The sequence below is a fragment of the Anabrus simplex genome, chromosome 1 (genome assembly GCF_040414725.1).
Source record: "Anabrus simplex isolate iqAnaSimp1 chromosome 1, ASM4041472v1, whole genome shotgun sequence".
NCBI lineage: Eukaryota > Metazoa > Arthropoda > Insecta > Orthoptera > Tettigoniidae > Anabrus > Anabrus simplex.
The window spans coordinates 1,630,310,176-1,630,331,227 of record NC_090265.1 but is presented as its reverse complement, the minus strand read 5'-3'; the positions used below and the strand labels follow the sequence as shown (position 1 = coordinate 1,630,331,227).

Here is a 21,052-nt window from a genome sequence, read left to right as displayed (position 1 = left end):
GAGGCCTGTGCAAAAAATAAACAAACTTTGAAAATACGACATGTGTGAAGTTTTAGTTTTCCAGTAAGTGCTGGTGTGTAACGGCAGCCTTCCTATTTAACTTCTTATTCAGCAGCTGTTAGTTTCCAGTTATGTTGAATATATATTGAGATTGAATTATTTGAATATTACGAGTAGTGTATTGAACCCACAGGAGAACTCCTTACTCTCAGGATGTATTGGGTATACAGATAAGTTACAGATAAGGGTATGGATTCATTGAAGACAGAGAAAAGTAAAATAAACAGAGAAGTAAAATACAAATCTAGTTTATTCCAAAAGTCATGATGATGATGATGATGATGATGAAATAGTCACAGACGTTACATTTGAACTTAGAATACACATAATCAAATCACTATGCAAATTAGAATTCCAATTTTTTATAACTCCGATAGATTATCGCCCAGCTGAGCGTGTAAGTTCAGATAAAGTTATTTGCTAAGTGTAATTGGATATTGAAAAAATATTGTAATTGGATATTATTAAAAGAAAACTGAGCAAGTTCAAATTTTATTTGATTTCCATCATGCTGGTTATTATTAAGTTATTCTAAATCAAATCAGCATATATTGCAACATGATCTGATAGGCTCCAATCCAAGACATTACCTGTACTATGTGTATTGGGAGACACCGAGCTCGATAGCCACAGTCGCTTAAGTGCGGCCAGTATCCAGTATTCAGGAGTGGGTTCAAATGCCACTGTCGGCAGCCCTGAAGATGGTTTTTCCGGGGTTTCCCATTTTCACACCAGGCAAATGCTGGAGCTGTACTGTAAGGCCACGGCCGCTTCCTTCCCACTACTAGACCTTTCCTATCCCACCGTTGCCGCAAGACCTATCTGTCGAGAAGTTAGTAAAATAACCACCTAATCGATACTTTATTATTGCCTCAGACAAAATCGAATATAAATTAGCATGTACAGGACATGTTTCGACCACTTAGTGGTCCTCTTCAGCTGTATAAAGAAAGAATTGAGGAGGAAAAACATTAGGACAATAAGCACAAATAATAAAAGTTCTTTGGAGACTTCTTTGTTAAAAAATGGAGGTCATCAGAACAGGACTTCTTGCCTCTCGTTCTTGTTTGGAAAAGATGTTTATTCTGCGCTGTCTAGAGGGTTTGTTTTTGAGCGCGACCTGGTGAAGTAACGATGTGACGCAGTCTGACAGTTCATGCAAAGCTCTGGAGAGAAGGGAAGTAGTGTTTTGTCGTCATCTAAAATATCATGTGAGGGAGGAGGGATACATTTATCAGCTGAAGATTATCCCAACAGAGGATTGAAAGTAGTCCCGCACTCATAATGTACGAGGGCAGATCGAAAAGCAATGCACAATAATTATTTTCCAAACAGTTCAGTATGTACCAAAACAAAAAAAAATTGCAAGCGAATTTACATCCTTGACCTACTTTTCTACATAGTCACCAAGTTTCTCAACACATTTCTCCCATCATGGTTCCAGTTTCAATATGCCCTTTTCATAGAAGTCAGTTTGGTTGGAATATAGCCATCTGCGGACTGCTGATTTCACTTCCGCGTCCGTCGCAAAGTGTTAGCTGGCCAGGAATTTCTTCATGCAACCAAACAGATGAAAGTCCGACTGTATGGTGGATGCTGGAGCATCTCCCACCCAAATTTGGTGAGTTTCTCACAAACAGGAGCACCAACATGGGGACGGGCATTGTCATGAAGTTTGACACCGTCAGCATTAATGCTGCGACATTTGTTACGAAGGGCATGACTCAACTTAACCAAAGTTTTAATGAAGGCTGCAGCATTCACAGTGGTCCCTTGTTCAGCCAAGTCCACCAATAACACTCCAAACATGTCCCAGAACACTGTCCCAAACACTTTCCTAGCAGATTGAGTCACTTTGAATTTTTTTCGTACTGGGAAACCAGCATGTTTCCTTTCCACTCAGTAGAGGCCTGCTTGGTTTTGGGCATGTATTTATACACCCACGACTCATCACCAGTGATGATTCCTTTCAGAAAGTCATGCCCTTCTGCAGCGTAACATGGTAAGTGATCCATGCTTGTCATCATTTGCTGGCCCTTGTGGTTGTCTGTCAGGTTCTTAGATACCCAGCGAGCGCTAACTTTTCGGAATTTCAGCTTGTCATAAACAGTGTCGTACAATAGGAAATGCTGGATGTCTGCGACAATGTTCGCAGGTGCATATGCCAGGCATTCAAAATTGCTGCCTCAATGGCGCGGACATTCTGTGGAGTTGAAGCTGTTACCTGCTGCCCAGTGTGTGGCAAATCACTAAGGTTCACACGGCCCTATTGGAAGAATGCATACCTCCTGGAGACATTGCTACGGTCCAGTCGTCCCCATACACGCCCTGCATGTCCCTGTGAATTTCACTCGGTGTATGCCCTTAAGCCCACAGATATCCAAATACACTTCGCTGCTCTTCACACGTGGATGACACTAACATGTGTGCCATGTTTGTTTTGTAATTCAGGCTTCTCTCGCTAGAGCTCCACATGAAATCAAAATACTTCAAACTATATCATCATGAAATTTTGACATTCCAGCTGCAATACCAGGGGAGAAAAATTTATTGTGCGTTACTTTCTGATCTGCCTTTGGTACTTTTAAATGTAAATGCATATAATTAACGCTATACAAGTATTGATTAGGTGGAGAAGCCCAAACCTGCAATTGTGAACTGTTGAACTATCAATATGGTAATGAAATTGATAACATATCTAGTACAGCATTGCATTAGTTAGAATGGGGTGTAGTTTACAATTCACTCTTAAGGATAACGTAATTCCTGATCTTCATTCTGATAGCGAGATTAAATGTTTGTAGTAATAACATTCCCTCATTATTATGTAATTGCCTTGTTCTCATTAAACCAAAATTTAAATTATAATATTATAAATTAAAATTACAATAACTCTTATCTTCTGAATATTCTTTTTAAAATCCGTAGGTTTTTTTTTAAATTACCCATGTAATTTACATAACGTAGAGGTGTGGTAACTATTAAGGATTGCCCATAATTATTACTCATTTCACCTCACTATTAAGGAGAAATATTGCAGAAAATTAACATTATCACAAAAAATTCTACAAAGAAAGATTGTGTCATTGGTGCTTTAGTGCTTGTTTCTATGCATACTAGTTGACCAGCAAACATATTCAAACAGCACTTTGTTTTGTTACAGACACTGGGATCTTGTTCCTGAGTTTCTGAATACTAACCCATATGTTTCTGTTGCAAGCATGTTTAAAAACTGGCACCGAGCTCGATAGCTGCAGTCGTTTAAGTGCGGCCAGTATCCAGTATTCGGGAGATAGTAGGTTCGAACCCCACTGTCGGCAGCCCTGAAAATGGTTTTCCGTGGTTTCCCATTTTCACACCAGGCAAATGCTGGGGCTGTACCTTAATTAAGGCCACGGCCGCTTCCTTCTCACTCCTAGCCCTTTCCTGTCCCATCGTCGCCGTAAGACCTATCTGTGTCGGTGCGACGTAAAACAACTAGCAAAAAAAAAAAGAAAAAGAAAACTGGCATGCTCACTCACCAAATGTAGTTAATTTTCATTGGTTGTAGTGTGTCTTGTAGTGGCTGTTTATAATGGGATTTTACAGATAACGAACTTCACAGATTGACACTTCATGATAAGATGTAGCGTGTTAGACTTATGATGATACATTTATTTGAAATTCTTTATGCCATTGTAAATGTTTGTGTAAAATATGTTTCACAATGATGATTCTAGAGTGTGATAAACATACTCTAGCATTACTGTTGTATAACATGACCCACTAAATTTAATGCAGGGAAAAAGGGAATACAGGGGAAACAGATTTTAGGTTACTAACGGGCATCCTGTAGTAGTAGTCACCTTTGTTGATTTTAAGAAAGTCTGAGAAACTGTGGACTGACAAACACTGAATAAAATTCTCAAGGAACTAGGACTAGACAATAAAACACAAATATTCAGTCTACAAATGCTGGCTGGCACACGTTCCATGGTTAAGTTCAGAGGTGAAATGTCTGAAACCTTCGAGATTAAAATGGATCAGACAAGGTGATGCACTTCCCCACTCCTCTTCAATTGCGTCTTTAAAAAGAAAAAGTAGAATGGCACAAGGAACTGATAAATTTGGATGTTCAGAGCAGGGTTTACGTGGGTCAAAAGCGGGGAAATGACAGGTTGTGGCTCACTGTTGGGCAGCTGTGCTAAGTGTCTCAGATGGTAGAATGCTGGCTTTATTGGCCCAAGTTGTTGGATTCATTCCCAACTCATTTTAATGGTATTTGAAGCTCCTGAAATGCAAGCCTCGTGACTTTAGATTTATTGCGATCTGAAAAACAAACAAACTAACTTTCTGACAGCCTGGTGTCTTGTGAAACCCTAGAACAATTAGAGGGATGTAAAACCATTAACACAATATATTATTGTTAACTGGAATTTCAAGAACTGGAGATGATTTTGTATATTTATTATTATATGTCTTACCTATTAGTTCTATATATTTTTCATTTTTTTTTTTTGTCTTTCTCTCAAGGAAAGAACTACCAGGTTCATTTTCATTTTTCCCATGTTAATGTTTACATTTCTAAAATATTGATAATCTTATCTTTAACTGAATTGTAAATATTTGATTGCCTCAGGAGAACCAAGGTCGCCTGATGACATGTTTGCAAGTCAACCCCCTGATGAGCCTACCACAATTCAAGACACCCAAGATGTAGTTGGTTCCATGGATTGCAACGACTTCATTCCTTCATCCCAGTCACTTGAGAGGTATTTCACTGCAATTTAGTCTGACTAGTTTGTTAATACAGCTATATTTATTTATTTATTTATTTATTTATTTATTTATTTGACATGCTAATTAATTATTCTTTGGTGATTGTAATAATAATATTAATCATCATCATCATCATCCATTTCCCTCGTCCAGTTCCCTCCAGGTAGGGATGTTTGTGGTACCATTCTGTCTTCTGTCCAACCACCACTGTTCCTCCTTAACATTGTTCCAATCCAGGTTTCTCCTAATAATATTCTTGATCATTTTCAACTACAGTACCTTAGTCTGGGTCTTCCTCTTGCCCTCCCATGATGCATCATCCACTTCGGCATCCTTCCATCCACTTAACATGTCCAAACCATTGGTTGTAATTAATTCATTAAAAAGTACTACAGGGAGTTCTCTCTAAGCATTTTATGAAAACCTTGCCTAGATAACCTTGTTTTTCTGCTAATCAGAATTTCATTATTATTCTTCTTCCACTTCTTCTTCTGTGTTTCTATGATCTTTTTCTGATTAGTTACCCTCACTGATAATAAAACATCAAGCATCCAGAATGATAGTTGAATTGAGATGTAATCTTGGGCACTTGAATGCCATCAGAGTTGCGTTGATCTGTAACATAGTAGAACAGCCACCTGAGTGCATAAGTGGTTTCACGAAGATTGTAGTGATCATGTTATCATAGTTTATTAGCTTCATTAGCCCGTATTGATAGTTCCAACAGTCACAGTTATGAACTTGGATCTCCCACCTAATCAATACTTGATTTATGTCTGATGTATTTACAATACAAATACATGTAGCAGCACTGGTCTTGGTCTCTGTTAGAGGCTATCTAGAGCTGCTGAAGAACCTTGTTTGATAAAACAATATACACAATAATATTAAGAACACTACTTAGTTCTAAGTTTGTACCTATAACTTAATACAGTTTGTAATAATAAAACTTGCATCAAATTAGAGTTATAAAGTTCTAAAATTTTGTCTAAAAGTTCATTTGCACTGCTCTCGAAATACATTAGATCTATTCTATCAATTAACACGTATATTGATCGTGATCTCTAGTATGATAGCTTGAAGTGTCATTGGTATGGCTTTGATGCTCTATTTACAAACAATTTATTAATTATACAGTTCTATATTAAAACAGCTACGTGTTTTTTGCATGTTTTGAATGATGTAAACTTGGTAAAATGAGTTAAAATCTTCTTATCACTATAATTGAGTGCTTGTCGACATCAGATTTGATTTGAAGGTTCAGTTGTTCGATGTCATGAAGTAAAATGGTGCAAACATCCCTTTGATTTTGTTTACATAAATTGTGATATTTTGGAAACTGGAAGTAAGTTGTATTGGAATGTTCTCTTATTGTATCCAGTTGGCCACTTGCGTGCTTACTGTATATGATTTGATTCGATGAAGTATCTCTTCATGATTCGATCCATCCATCTCACCTTCAGCATTTTTCTGTAACACCACATTTTAAAAGCTTCTATTTTCTTTCTTTCTGAGGAAGTTATTGTCCATGCTTCTCTTCCATACAACACCATGCTCTAGACAAAAGTCTTCAAAAATATCTTTCTAATTCCTATATCATTGTTGGAAGTGAGCAAATTTATTTTCTTAAGAAAGGCGTTCCGTGCGATTTCCTCTCTTTGGATTGTGATTCCCTTTCCAAATTCCACTTTTATTTCCTTTACTGCCTGTTCTATTTAAATATTGAAAGGGAGGGAGGACAAACTGCAGCCTTGCCTCACTCCCTTCTGGTTTGCTGCTTCTTTTTCGGAGCCCTCAATTCTTTTCACTTCAAACTGATTCTTGTACAGACTGTTGATAATTCTTCTTTCTTGATATCTGATCCCGATTACCTTCAGATTCTTAAATAGCTTGGTCCAATCAACATTATTGAATGCCTTTTCTTAAATCTATGAACGCCATAGATGTGGGCTTGTCCTTATTTCTATCCTCTAAAATCAGATGTAAAGTCAGGATTGCTTCACGTCTTCCTGAATTTCTTCTGAAGCCAAATTGATCTTCTCCCAACTCAGTTTCAACTTGTCTTTCCATTCTTCTGTAATATGTGTTAAAATTTTGCAAGCGTGAGGTAAACTAATGGTGCGATAGTTTTCAAACTTGTCAGTAGCGGCTTTCTTGGGGATAGGTATAGCAATTTTCTTCCGAAAATTGGATGGCACTTTTTCTGTACCATACATCTACACTAAATGGAGTAACCTCACCATGCTGCTTTCTTCTAAGGCTGTCAGTAATTCTGAGGGTGTCATCAATTCCAGTCTCTTGTTTCTACTTACATCTCTCAAAGCTCTGCCAAATTCTGACCTGTAAACTGGGTCTCCCATTTCATCAGCATCAACAGCTTCTTCTTAATCCTATCATTCACTTCTTAACCTTGAAAGAACTGTTGGATCTGTTCCTGCCTTCTTTCTGTCTTGTCTTCTTTCCCTTGATGTGGTTTTCCCTCTGAGCTCTTAATATTCATACACCTACTTTTTCCTTTCCCCAAATGTTTCCTTGATTTTCTATGCAGCACCTACCTTTCATTGGACCATAAGATCTTTAACATTCCTGGCCTTATCTTTCAGCCATCCTTTAACTGTCCTGCTTTTTCTATCTACTTCATTCTTGTATTCTTTTCTGCCCTCCTCATTTTTTTCTGTATTCTTGTACTTTCTTTGTTTATCAATCAGGTCTACTATCTCCTGAGTTATCCATTGATTCTTAGGTGTTCTTTCATTTCTTCCTAACCTTTCTTCAGCAGCCTTACTGATATCATTATTCACGATTGTTCATTCTTTCTGTACTGTGTTTCCTTCAGCCTTTTCATTTAGCCCTTATGCAACTTGCTCCTAGAAACAATCCCTGACACTCTTTTCTCTCAATTTACCTAGATCCCACCTCTTTTTATTCCTTCATTTCTTCAGTTTCTTCAACTTCGTATAGCATTTCATGACTCACGAGTTGTGGTCAGAGTCCATGTTTGTTCCTGGGAGGGTCTTGCAATCCAACACCTGGTTTCTGAATCTCTGCTGAATCCTAATGGAGTCTATTGATACCTCCAGTGTCTACAGGTCTCGTCCATGTATACAGCCGTTATTTGTGGTGTTTGAACCAAGCGGTAGCAAGGACAAAATTATGATCAGTGCAGTATTCAAGCAGCCGACTTCCTCTTTCTGTGCTTTGTCTCAATCTGAATTCTCCTACTGCATGACCTTCTCTTCCTTGGCCTACCACTGCATTCCAGTCTCCCATCACAACCATCATAATTAGATTCTCATCACCTTTTACATATTGTATTAAGTCTTCTATCTCTTAATATATTCTTTCAATTTTTTCATCATCCACTGAACTAGTAGGCATATAGATGTGCACTATTGTGATGGGCAGTGGCTTCGTATTTATCTTGACAACAATAATCCTTTCATTGTGCTTTCCGTAGTAGCTTTCCCACTGCCCTATTTTCTTATTACTAAATCAACTCCTGCATTTCCCCTGTTTGTTTTTGTATTGTTAATGAACTGGCACAAGCAACACCCAAAAACAAACACTGCACAAATGAGTAAATACAAGAACAAGTACAACTTACCTTGGCCGCAGTAAATTAAATAAACAAAATGTGGAAGCACCCACTAAATTAATTAGTGGTAAAAAGGCCTGCACCCAAATGTAAATAGACCCTTGAAAAGTTACTAGTGATACTCAGTATACCAAATGATAAGACAGGACCTTTGTAAGGCGGAAAGAAAATATCTAATGAGTGGTAAAAATTTAACGTACAATTAATGAAACTGGGAGGTGTTTCAAATAATCATAGTGTTAAGCAACGATTTAAAAAAATGATGGATAACAGAAAACAATTCTCATATAAATCTCAAATACTGGCCAATAAGATATTTAACATAGTTCCTTTTGATAGTTACAATTAAGTTAATTGGATCCAATTGAAAATGTATATAATATAGTGAACTTAAAATGAAAGTTGAGATTTGTTTCAACCTAATTAACCTTCACATTAAAATGGTTAAATTATAATCATAGTAACAAGTTCAAATTAAATATGCACTTCAAATAGAGACTTTAATGGAAGTTGAAAATAATCTCAATCTAAATAAGCCTTCAAATTAAATGATTAAATATAAAATCATAGTAAAACATTCCCCAATATAATCACATATCATTAAAGGAAATTTTAGTTTTCCACCAAAACTGCAGAAGAAAATTACAAGAAAGGGAATGAAGTTGACCAACCCAAGCTACCACTAATAAGCGTACTAAAAAAAAAAAATCTACACTAGAAATAACGGAAAGTAAGAAATCAAAACTCTGATGTGAATCAGAATGGTGAGTGGTAAAGAAAAGAAAAATTATGAATTAGGAGAATCAAATTTCAATTTTCTACATACCACAGTGATGATAATTATAATAAGAAAAATTACATTAGATGGTATGATTTAAATTTTTTTGTACATTATCCTTTTATATAACAGGAAACAAATCTTAGTTATTGAATTTAATGTAAGGTGCCCTTGGAAGCAACATGATGGACTTGTGAGGTAGAATTTAAACACTCAACACCAGAAGAAGAAAAAGAAGAAAGATCCCATTACGAGAAAGTACCAAACACAGGCAAAACTCACAATTAAAATAATAATACAAGTAGAATTTACTTTACAAGCATAGGCATTAATGAGGCGCACAGAACCATAGAGGCTCAAGTGCCAAATAATTGATTCTGAGAAAAGTGGCTTCCAAGTGTTTGACATTATGAAATATCTTGTAGTTATTTTGCCAAAGAGGCTATACACATTGTATTATGTGTCTGGACTGATTTTAAAGAACTTTGGGAACACTGTTTTGAACATTAGAATTATTTAGTAATTTTTATTTAAAATGGTACTTGAGCCTCTTTGGATTTTGAAAAGTTGCCTATAACTGTCCCTTGAAGTCACTTTCTTTGGTACTTAAATTACATTGGCTTTCAATCACCTTTCTGTAAAGATGATAAACTTTGCCTCTATTCTAATGTTTTAACACAAACCTTCAAAATCTATAGTTTATTGTAAGAATATGATTGAGTGCATAGTTATGACAAGTGTTCACACATCAGCCCTAACACAGTTTTAGAAAATGAGACTATTTGTACTTAAGCTACTATGGCACGATTGCTTGAGATTTAAATGATCATCTCAGTGGGTAAATAAGTCACAGCCAGTTTAAAAACCATGATAACAACAATTATTTTGAAAAAACACAATACAGATTAGAACATTTTGGTATTAACACTTAATAAAGAGAAATATCAAATCAGTCATCCTCATCACTAGTATAAAGTCCTCCATCTTTAGCATCCATAGTTGAATGCAATGTTTGATAAAATTGCTGTGATGCTGGTGGAATGAAAGGCATCAAGTCATTGAGGTTTTTTTTTTTTTTTTTTTTTTTTTTTTTTTTTTTTTTTTTTTTTTTTTGCCTCACTTGGTGTACCACCAGGATATAAAGTTGCTAATTCTGTTGGTAGAGGAAGAGAACACCGCTTCTTTCTGTAAGTCAGCTGTTTTGAAGAGTTTGCTTTCTTGGTGGCTGTACTTGAATTTAATTTTAAGTCCTTCTCCTTCTTTTATATTGATGTGCAAAATGTCAAATCATTTCACCTTTCACCATCAAGGGTTTCCTTTCTATTAGTTACTGTTCTTTCTAAATCATTTGTTGTCTGTAAAGTCTTTGCCCTTTATTCCATACACAATAACGGTTTCTTTTTGAAAGCTGACTTTACTACAGAAATCCAATCTGAAGGTGTGTAAATGTGGCTGTGAAATTTCTTATGTTTGTCAATTAATCCAAAGTCTTGATCACACGGTAGGTAGGAATGGCCAGACATTAAACATTTATGATCTATTTCCTTCACACTGTTATTAGGATTATTTACAATAAAATCTAAGACAGAAACCAGTTTAGAATTCTTGTTCTGCCCACCACACTGGTCACTACACATAATTAAGTGACCTGTTGTCACAAAGTTTTGTGACATAATATAATAAGCACAATGAAAGCTCTTGTGGACCACGTGAGGCGATGCTCTCATTCCAGATGTAGGTATGTACTTCATCAGTCCCCATGTCATGAATACCCCATAAATAAGTCCATAACTGTCTCTTGTAATAGCAAGTTCCATCTGTATGTACTGGAGGGGGCAATATCTTCATTAAATCAAATGCTATGACGTGCACTTTCATTCAAAGTATCTTTATTCATGGACTGGCGAGCTTCTTCTGCCTTTGATGATGTGATAAATGCCTTTTGTTTTCTTCATTGTCAGCAGTCTTAATTTGATTGTTCAATAGGTCACAATTTTTACAGGTATCTTTTAATGGGGGATGAAAATGCAAATTGAATTTGTTGTTGAAGATGGAAGGGAAAATGTATAAACTTGCTGGGATAACCTGAGGATCTTGTTCATAACAATGAATTTTATACAAATCATACATTATTTTAACATTTAAATTAGGAGACAAATATTGCTGGTTGGGATTTTTATGTCTGCTGTAGTGTGATTCATAGGCGGGATTTTTAAAAATGAAATTCTTGATATTATTAACAGAGTCGCATGTTGTTTTGTTGTGAGGTTCATGCTTACCTCGTCGGTCTTGTGGTGTTGTCTCTCCTAGCACTCTAGCAATCCTTGAATCTGATATGTGTAAAGTCACTTTAAAAACACCCTTGCAGACCACCTTCTCCACACCATTAGCATCAGTGAAAAAGCAATGCCTTGAATGCCGTCATTTGCTCGCAATACTCACAACTCTTACTTTTCCTTGTATGTACAAAGTTTGCTGATTCCAATCACCTAAAATACTGCTGATGAATTTTGTAACGTTGCTCTATTGGAAAGTTTGCTAGCCTTTATATAGACTTTTACATTGATGATATCGAAATTCTTTTTCATGCACAATTCTTCCACTAACAGAGGTATATCCTTGTCCAGAGTTCCTTAACCTTTTCCTCACATTCTTTTTCCAGATTGCTTCATTTTCTCGCCATTTTTGTAATTCCTAGCTTTGCAACACAGAACATTATTAATGAGCTTATACGGTTTAACAACATTTACACCCTCTAGTTGTTTAGCAATAACATTAATTTCAGAATCATTAGATTGCAATTTAGAAATGTCATGGAAGAGCAACTGGGAGTTGGTTAAGATAGCATTGAAATGGCGTGTGGCTTTTAGTGCCGGGATGTGTCCAAGGACTTCGGCTCGCCAGGTGCAGGTCTTTTGATTTGACATAGAGGAAAGAATAAGAGGAGATGGAACAATTATCATAGGGGTTATGAATGCTCAAGTAGGAACTGTGAGAGATGGATATGAAAGTATTCTAGGAGCACATGGATGGGGTCCACGAAACCCAGAAGGAATTAGATTACTTGACCTCTGCCTGAGAAACAACCTTATAATAGGCAACTCATGGTATCAAAAACAAAAAAGCCATAAGGTCACAAGATATGGATGGGATGGAAAAAGTAAATCTCTTATAGATTACTTTTTGATCGAGAAACAACTACAAAATAGACTGTTAGATGTAAAAGTGATTTCTAGTGTCTCCTTGGAAAGTGATCATAGACTCCTCATTGGATACTTAAAGTTTAACAAGTTAAAAGAAGTAAGAGCCACACAGGTAAAGCAACTCAAGACCTGGAAGCTGAAGGACAATGATAGAATAATAGAGTTCCAAGAAAACATCAAATCAGTGATACCAAAGGTGAAAGAACAGTTGAGGAGGAATGGAAGGATCTGAAAGAAAATCTAGTAATGATAACTGAGAAGGTTGTGGACGAACCAGTGGCACAAGAAGATGGAAGGAAACTCCATGGTGGAATGACAGAACAAGAACTGCTGTCCTGAACAAGAAAAACAAGTTCAGAAAATATTTCAAGAACCGGACCGATCATAATACGGAACTATACAAAGTTGCTAAAAAACAAGCTAACAAAGTTGTTACAGAAGAATGAGAGAAATGGTTGAACAAGTGGAGTGATGAATTGAAAGAGGATGTTAATGGTAATAAGAAAATGTTATATGGGATGATGAAAAATAGAAAAAGAGATAAAGAACACTCCAACTACCTAAGAGATAAACTTCATTGTTAGGTTCCGTATTGAGTTGAGACTATGCTTAAAGTAAATACAAAATTTTAATATTCCATCTTCTCAATACTAAAAAATCATTTGATGTTTTTACAAAAACATTACAATGACGTTAAAAGGTACTAGTTTTGGTCCACTGTGGACCATCATCAGCCTAGCCAAATTACAACAGTAAAAGACATAGTGATAAAAATAGTATGGAGAAATGAGAGAGGATCTAGAAGGATGGGATGGTGGTGGAATGACAGATAAAAGTGAAAAAAACCGTATTTGCGAATAATGATAAAAGTAACAGAAGTGTTCACAATGACAAGTAAAATCTTGTGAAGTCACGTAAAAACTCTTGATGAGATAGTCTTTGGTTGGCAGTTGCTCCTCTGTTGCACGATTGACATATATAACTACGTATATGCTTCTAGAAAGTTGTAGATGTAAGTTCCACTTTTGCGTAGAGGGAAGAATTGTCCGATGAGACTAGCACCAGATTAAAATTGACAAAGTTGAACCTGTTCTATGGTGGAATTAAAGGCTTTCTGTGTTGAACAGAAGTAGTCTCAGTTCAATCGGGACCCCAATGAACCTGGGGAAAGAAGATAGTATTAACGCGGGTAATCGGATAGAGAACACGCGAGGCACCGGAAAATATAAACGATGACTCACCTTGCACTGCATGGAACAAACTTGATTGAATGCAACTTACGGAGTGAGTGTGGCGTGGAGTAGATCAGCAGGAAAGGGGTAGGTGAATACCGAGGGGAGGAATGACGTAAGTGGTGGAGGGTGGGAGGGATGGGAAAGGTTCAAGGCGGGGTGGACGGGAGAGGAAGTGAAGGTGTTTGTACTGTCGGGGGACCCTCAATTGACTTAAAGAAAGAATTTTGAACGACCGATTTGTTTTTTCTGTAATAAGTAATGAAAAGGTCAAATAAAATATTGGGTTTCTCAGTTATTTCGTTAAGGTTATAGTTGGCATTAAAGTATTGATCTAAATGAATGTAAAAGTTCTCTATTATATTGAGTAGAGGTCCTTTCTTAGCTATTTTGAGAATGTCCATGTCTGTTTCAATATTCGTGAATTTGTGGTTATAGTCGACCATATGTTGGCCGATAGCTGAAAATTTGTTGTATCTGACTGCATTGAAATGTTCTAAATATCTAATGTTGAAGCTCCGGCCGGTTTGCCCCACATAAGAAATATTAGAGCATGTATTACATTTAATCCTGTAGACGCCTGATTTTGTGTACCTATTTATTTTATTAATATGTGATGTGCTATGTAAGATTTGTGTGTTGTTATTGTTGGTTTTAAATGCTATTTTCATACCTTTTTTCTTTAAAACATTGGTGATCTTGTGAATTCCATTAACGTAAGTGAAGATGGAAAAAGAGTCATGTTTAGGTGGTTCTTTTTTAAGTGTGGTCTTGGGGCGAAATTTATGTTTGTTAATGATGTTTTCTATGAAATGGCTATTGAAGCCATTGAATCTGGCGATGTAGCGGATAGTATTCAATTCGGTATGAAGATATTTTTTATTCATAGGAACGTTGAATGCTCTATGTACAAGACTGTTATATGTTGCTTTTTTGTGGGGGAGGGAGTGAGCTGAATCTTGTCGGATTGTGACGGCCGATTGGGTGGGCTTTCTGTAGATCTTGTAGGTTAAAGATTCCTGTTGTCTAGTGATCGTAATATCCAGAAAATTGATTTTTTGATCTACTTCTGACTCCAATGTGAATTTAATATGCGGATCGATGTTATTAAGTGTTTGGAGTGGGGTGTGAGCATCTTCCAAGGTCTCGTTGATAACTACTAGGACATCGTCGACGTACCTAGCCCAAAGGAGAATATTGTCGAATTTATTGTCAATTTTAGTATTCTCGAGACAGTCCAGATAGATTTCTGCGAGAATGCCTGATGCAGGTGAACCCATTGCCAGACCGTTTTGTTGATAGATGGTACCATTAAACGTAAAAAAGTTCTTATTTACGACTAATTTCAACAATGTAATGAAATCTTGAATTTCCAATTTACTCAAATGACTTTTTTTTTGTATAAGTTACTTTTGATGATGGGAATTAATTTAGAAATTGGAATGCTTGGGTACATGTTTACGATATCAAAGGAGTGAAGTGAGTAATGAGGTTGCATGTTAAATTTATTAAGTTTGTCTATTAATTCAAAGGTATTTCTAACCGATTTATTGGATGAAAAACGGTAATTTTTTGCTTAGGAAATTTTGAATAAAATGTATGGTCTTATATAAAGGGCTCGGTCTAAAATTGATGATTGGACGAATGGGAGCACCTGCCTTATGAATTTTTGGAAGAGCTCTAGCCGTAGGAAGCCCAGGGTTCATACTTATAAGCTGGCTTTTTTCATGTTCAGTGAGAAGGAAGGTGGAGTTTTTTAAGGTTTGTTTAAGGAGTCTTTGGACTTTTTGTGTGGGCCGTCACAATCTGACAAGATTCAGCTCACCCCCTCCCCCACAAAAAAGCAACATATAACAGTCTTGTACATAGAGCATTCAACGTTCCTATGAATAAAAAATATCTTCATACCGAATTGAATACTATCCGCTACATCGCCAGATTCAATGGCTTCAATAGCCATTTCATAGAAAACATCATTAACAAACATAAATTTCGCCCCAAGACCACACTTAAAAAAGAACCACCTAAACATGACTCTTTTTCCATCTTCACTTACGTCAATGGAATTCACAAGATCACCAATGTTTTAAAGAAAAAAGGTATGAAAATAGCATTTAAAACCAACAACAACAACACACAAATCTTACATAGCACATCACATATTAATAAAATAAATAGGTACACAAAATCAGGCGTCTACAGGATTAAATGTAATACATGCTCTAATATTTCTTATGTGGGGCAAACCGGCCGGAGCTTCAACATTAGATATTTAGAACATTTCAATGCAGTCAGATACAACAAATTTTCAGCTATCGGCCAACATATGGTCGACTATAACCACAAATTCACGAATATTGAAACAGACATGGACATTCTCAAAATAGCTAAGAAAGGACCTCTACTCAATATAATAGAGAACTTTTACATTCATTTAGATCAATACTTTAATGCCAACTATAACCTTAACGAAATAACTGAGAAACCCAATATTTTATTTGACCTTTTCATTACTTATTACAGAAAAAACAAATCGGTCGTTCAAAATTCTTTCTTTAAGTCAATTGAGGGTCCCCCGACAGTACAAACACCTTCACTTCCTCTCCCGTCCACCCCGCCTAGAACCTTTCCCATCCCTCCCACCCTCCACCACTTACGTCATTCCTCCCCTCCGTATTCACCTACCCCTTTCCTGCTGATCTACTCCGCGCCACGCTCACTCCATAAGCTGCATTCAATGAAGTTTGTTCCATGCAGCGCAAGGTGAGTCATCGTTTATATTTTCCGGTGCCTCGCGTGTTCTCTATCCGATTACCCGCGTTAATACTATCTTCTTTCCCCAGGTTCATTGGGGTCCCGATTGAACTGAGACTACTTCTGTTCAACACAGAAAGCCTTTAATTCCACCATAGAACAGGTTCAACTTTGTCAATTTTAATCTGGTGCTAGTCTCATCGGACAATTCTTCCCTCTACGCAAAAGTGGAACTTACATCTACAACTTTCTAGAAGCATATACGTAGTTATATATGTCAATCATGCAACAGAGGAGCAACTGCCAACCAAAGACTATCTCATCAAGAGTTTTTACGTGACTTCACAAGATTTTACTTGTCATTGTGAACACTTCTGTTACTTTTATCATTATTCGCAAATACGGTTTTTTTCACTTTTATCTGTCATTCCACCACCATCCCATCCTTCTAGATCCTCTCTCATTTCTCCATACTATTTTTATCACTATGTCTTTTACTGTTGTAATTTGGCTAGGCTGATGATGGTCCACAGTGGACCGAAACTAGTACCTTTTAACGACATTGTAATGTTTTTGTAAAAACATCAAATGATTTTTTAGTATTGAGAAGGTGGAATATTAAAATATTGTATTTACTTTAAGCATACCTAAGAGATGATAATGAAAATCTGATCACTGAAGATGAGAAGATCAAAGAGACTTGGAGGACTTACTTTGATGAATTACTAAATGTGAATTGCATGCAGCCTACACAAAAAGACAGTACCGGTACTACCTCCTGCAGGTCGGCCTCTGACAACAGGTTAGAATTAACATGGAATGATGTAGAATATGCCTGGAAATACATCAAAACTGGAAAATCAGCAGGGGCTGATGAAATTAATGGAGAAATGATCGAGGCAATGGGCATTTCTGGAAAACATTGGATCTACAGACTCTTTCGTAAGATCTGGAAAGAAGAGGACATACCAGTCGATTGGAAAACAGGCATCACAATTCCAATCTTCAAGAAAGAAGACAGAAAGAAATGTTCCAACTATAGAGGCATCACTTTAACATCTCAAGTTGGTAAACTTTATGAAGGAGTTATAGAGCGTAAAATCAGACCCCTTATTGAAGAGAACCTCTTCGAAGAGCAGTATGTATTCAGGAAGGAGAGATCAACAACTGATTTAATCTTTACAGTCCGTCAGTTAATAGAAAAATACTATGAACACAACCGAGATTTGTGGTTAGCCTTTCTGGATATCAAGAAAGCATTTGATGCAGTGAATAGAGAGACGGTGTGGGAAGCACTGAAGAAAATTGGAATACAGGACGACATGATACACCGGATCAAGAATTTGTATGAAGATACCCGAGGTAAAGTCAAAACACCTGTAAGAATGACTGAAACCTTTGATATAAAATCTGGGTTAAGACAGGGTGGTGTTCTGTCTCCTCTTCTTTTCATCACTGTGATGAACGAGATCCAGAGAAAAGTTCACCAAACCATTGGAGGTAAGAAAATGAAAGTTATATTGTTCGCGGATGATATATGCTTGTGGGGAGACTCTAAAGATGATCTTCAAGGACAAATAAACTCCTGGGCAGAATCTGCTAAAGAATATGGACTCATTTTCAGCCAGGAGAAAAGTGAGGTTATGGTCATGAAGAGATACGGGCAACCAATGGGACACATTGAAATGGAGGGGAAACAGCTACAGATGAACCATCAATTCAAATATCTTGGAAGTGTTATCTCTGATACTTGTTATATAGATAAGGAAATTTCCCACAGAATTCAGGCAGGTAGCAACTTTTACAAAATAGTTAAAGACATAATATGGAACAAGAAAATACCAACAAAATGTAAGAGAGTCATATATGAAACTTATTACATACCAATCCTGACCTATGGTTGCGAAACATGGACCATGAGAAACAAAGATGTTAGTAGAATCCAGGCAGCAGAAATGAAATTTGTCCGTAGCATGATCGGCAAAACACGGAGGGACAGAGTCCGTAATGAGGAAATCCGCAAGCAGGCTCAAGTTGTAAGACTGCAGGACAAAATAACAGTGCATCGACTGAGATGGTATGGACATATGCGACGCATGGGTGATAACAGATTACCAAAAAAAATGTACGATCTAAAACTTGAAGACAAAAGAGCAAGAGGGCGACCAAGACTCAGGTACAAGGACATGGTGAAGATTGACATTCAACAGAGAGGACATACTTTGGAAAGCATTGAAGAAGGAGAGAAGTTCAGGGACCGCAACTGGTGGAGAAGCCTCGTTTGCCGACCCATCGCTTAAGGTGGAACGACGTGGGATATGTATGTAGGCGATCTGCGTGTCATGATGAGGATGAAATGATGATGAAGACGACACATGCCCCAGTCCCCCTGCCAGGGGAATTAACCAATTATGGTTAAAATTCCCGACCCTGCCGGGAATCGAACCTGGGACCCCTGTGTCCAAAGACCAGCACGCTAACCATTTAGCCATGGAGCCGGACATGATAGCATTAATATAATTGAAATGGCATGTAGGAAGGTTACTAGCATCAAAGTCAGAATGGTCAGGTAATTTATCTCCGAACATACTGCTCAATCCATGAGCTACAACGTTTTCCAGTACCACAAATGTGACGAGCTTCAAAATTGAAAGCAGAGATATGGATTGCCCAACGGGTTAATCTACCCATACGTTTAGGTCTATTCAATACCCAACTAAGAGCCATGTTGTCAGTTTCAAGAAGAAATTTGGAGTGCTCGACATACGTGCAAAACTTCTCAACAGCAAAAATAACCGCTTAGCATTCCAGCTCTTAGATGGAATATTTCATCTCATCAGAATTAGAGGTACATGTGGCATAAGCGATGGGTTGCCTACCTAACTCATCTGCTTGGAGGAGAACACCTGTAACGGCAGAACCAAAAGCATCCGTTTGGATAATAAAAGGTTTTGAGAAGTATGGGATCGCCAGAACATGCGCATTTGCCAGAGCAGTTTTAAGTTTATGGAAAGGAATTTGCTGAGGTTCCTTCCAAACAACTTTAACATCCTTACGCGGAAGGGCATTAAGAGGGGCAGCAATTTGGGCAAAATTAGGAATAAATGTGCAAAAATAATTTGCCATACCAACAAAGCGAGCTGTTCTCTTCTGATCCTTGTGTGGAGCAAAATCATAGATGACTTGGGTTCTACTCTGGTCCACAGCTACACCATTGGGTGATACGATGTGATCTAGGAAAGACATTTGTGGTTGTGCAAGTGAAACCTTAGAAAGTTTAATAGTAAGACCAGCTTGCTTAAAGCGACGAACAAATTCCCTAATATGAGAATGATGTTCTTTGAAGGTTTCACAATACACCACGACATTATCAATATACAGTAAAACCTCGTTAATTCGAAGTTGTTGGGACTCAAAAATCGGACTTCGAATGACGCGATTTCAAATTAACCGCCAATTCGCAGTTGAGAAGTACCAACCCTTACTGTGTTACTAAATATTCTAAGGCCCGTTACTGCATGCAGTTAACCTTGATTCACAGTTTATACCTTTCAAATGCCATGAAAAAGAACTATTTACAAAATGTATCCAAAAAGGTGCATTTACAGTATTCAAATAATGCACTTGGATTTCTCACTGGTAAACATAACCTCACGCAACGAAAGAAAGAAAGAAAGAAAAAAGCATGATTCAGAGACGAGGAGAAATCTGTGCTGGCTCCCATGTGCAAGTGCTTTATTAATTGGATTACTATACTGTATGCATTTTAGATGTCTTGTATTTACACAGAAAGTACCCGATGCCCTTAAAATCGAACTTTCCTACAACTCTATCCTTGTACGATTTCCCGCTATGGCACTTCTCTCGTACTTCAGAAATGTAAACACTTTCTGCTTCACAATGTATTCTAAGACCCATTAATACATGCAATCACCTCGATTCACGGTTTAAACCTTTCAAATGCATTGGAAAAAAACTATTTCCGAAATGTATCCAACAAGGTGCATTTACAATGTTCAAATAATGCACTTGGATAAATAACTGAAAACATAACCTCACGCAACGAAAGAAATAAAATCGGCACAATTTAAAGACGAGAATAAATTATGCCGGTTTCCCTGTGCAAATGCATTATCTTTTTGGATTTCTGTACTGTTTGCATTTTTAGATGCTTTGTATTGGGATGGAAAGTGCCCGATGCCCTTAAAAAATTGTAGCTTATCAAACTTGCCTATGACGAGGCGATAAAGCATCTCGTGCCCATGTGCATTACAACGCACTACTATGACCCCATCCCTCACCCTTGTACGATTTCCTGGCTGGCAATTTCTCCTTTAAAACCATAAGCCCGTTTGGGCTCGCATTAAAATAAAGCAATGCAGTTTTACCGGCAATGACAATATTGTTCGGTGTGTACGAATTTATTGTATGAGCCATGTTTTTTTCGTCAACTGTTGGCATCACCGGCGTTTGTGGATTCTGTTTTCCTGCACGCTGCCTGTTGCGTGATATTACGGCATTCCTTAAAAGGTTGAATACAAAAGAATTCCGATTTCATTCAACTTTGCAATCATGAAGCGCACTGTAGACCCACCGAAGTGAGTGTAAGTGCGGAAAGTTACCCCTGCACGTTCCGGAACGCGCGTTCTATTATGAAGCAGAGCGGATAAAT

The 21,052-nt window shown here is 37.2% G+C and overlaps 1 protein-coding gene across 1 annotated transcript in view; it reads left to right on the top strand.

Annotated features, from left to right (window-relative positions):
• The window catches only part of LOC136858612 (TP53-binding protein 1), a 770,373-nt gene that overhangs the window by 214,367 nt on the left and 534,954 nt on the right, over nt 1-21,052 (top strand). The window contains exon 5 of the mRNA XM_067138308.2: nt 4,679-4,811. Coding sequence (XP_066994409.2) covers nt 4,679-4,811 — 133 coding nt within the window. The remainder of the gene's footprint in view (nt 1-4,678; nt 4,812-21,052) is intronic.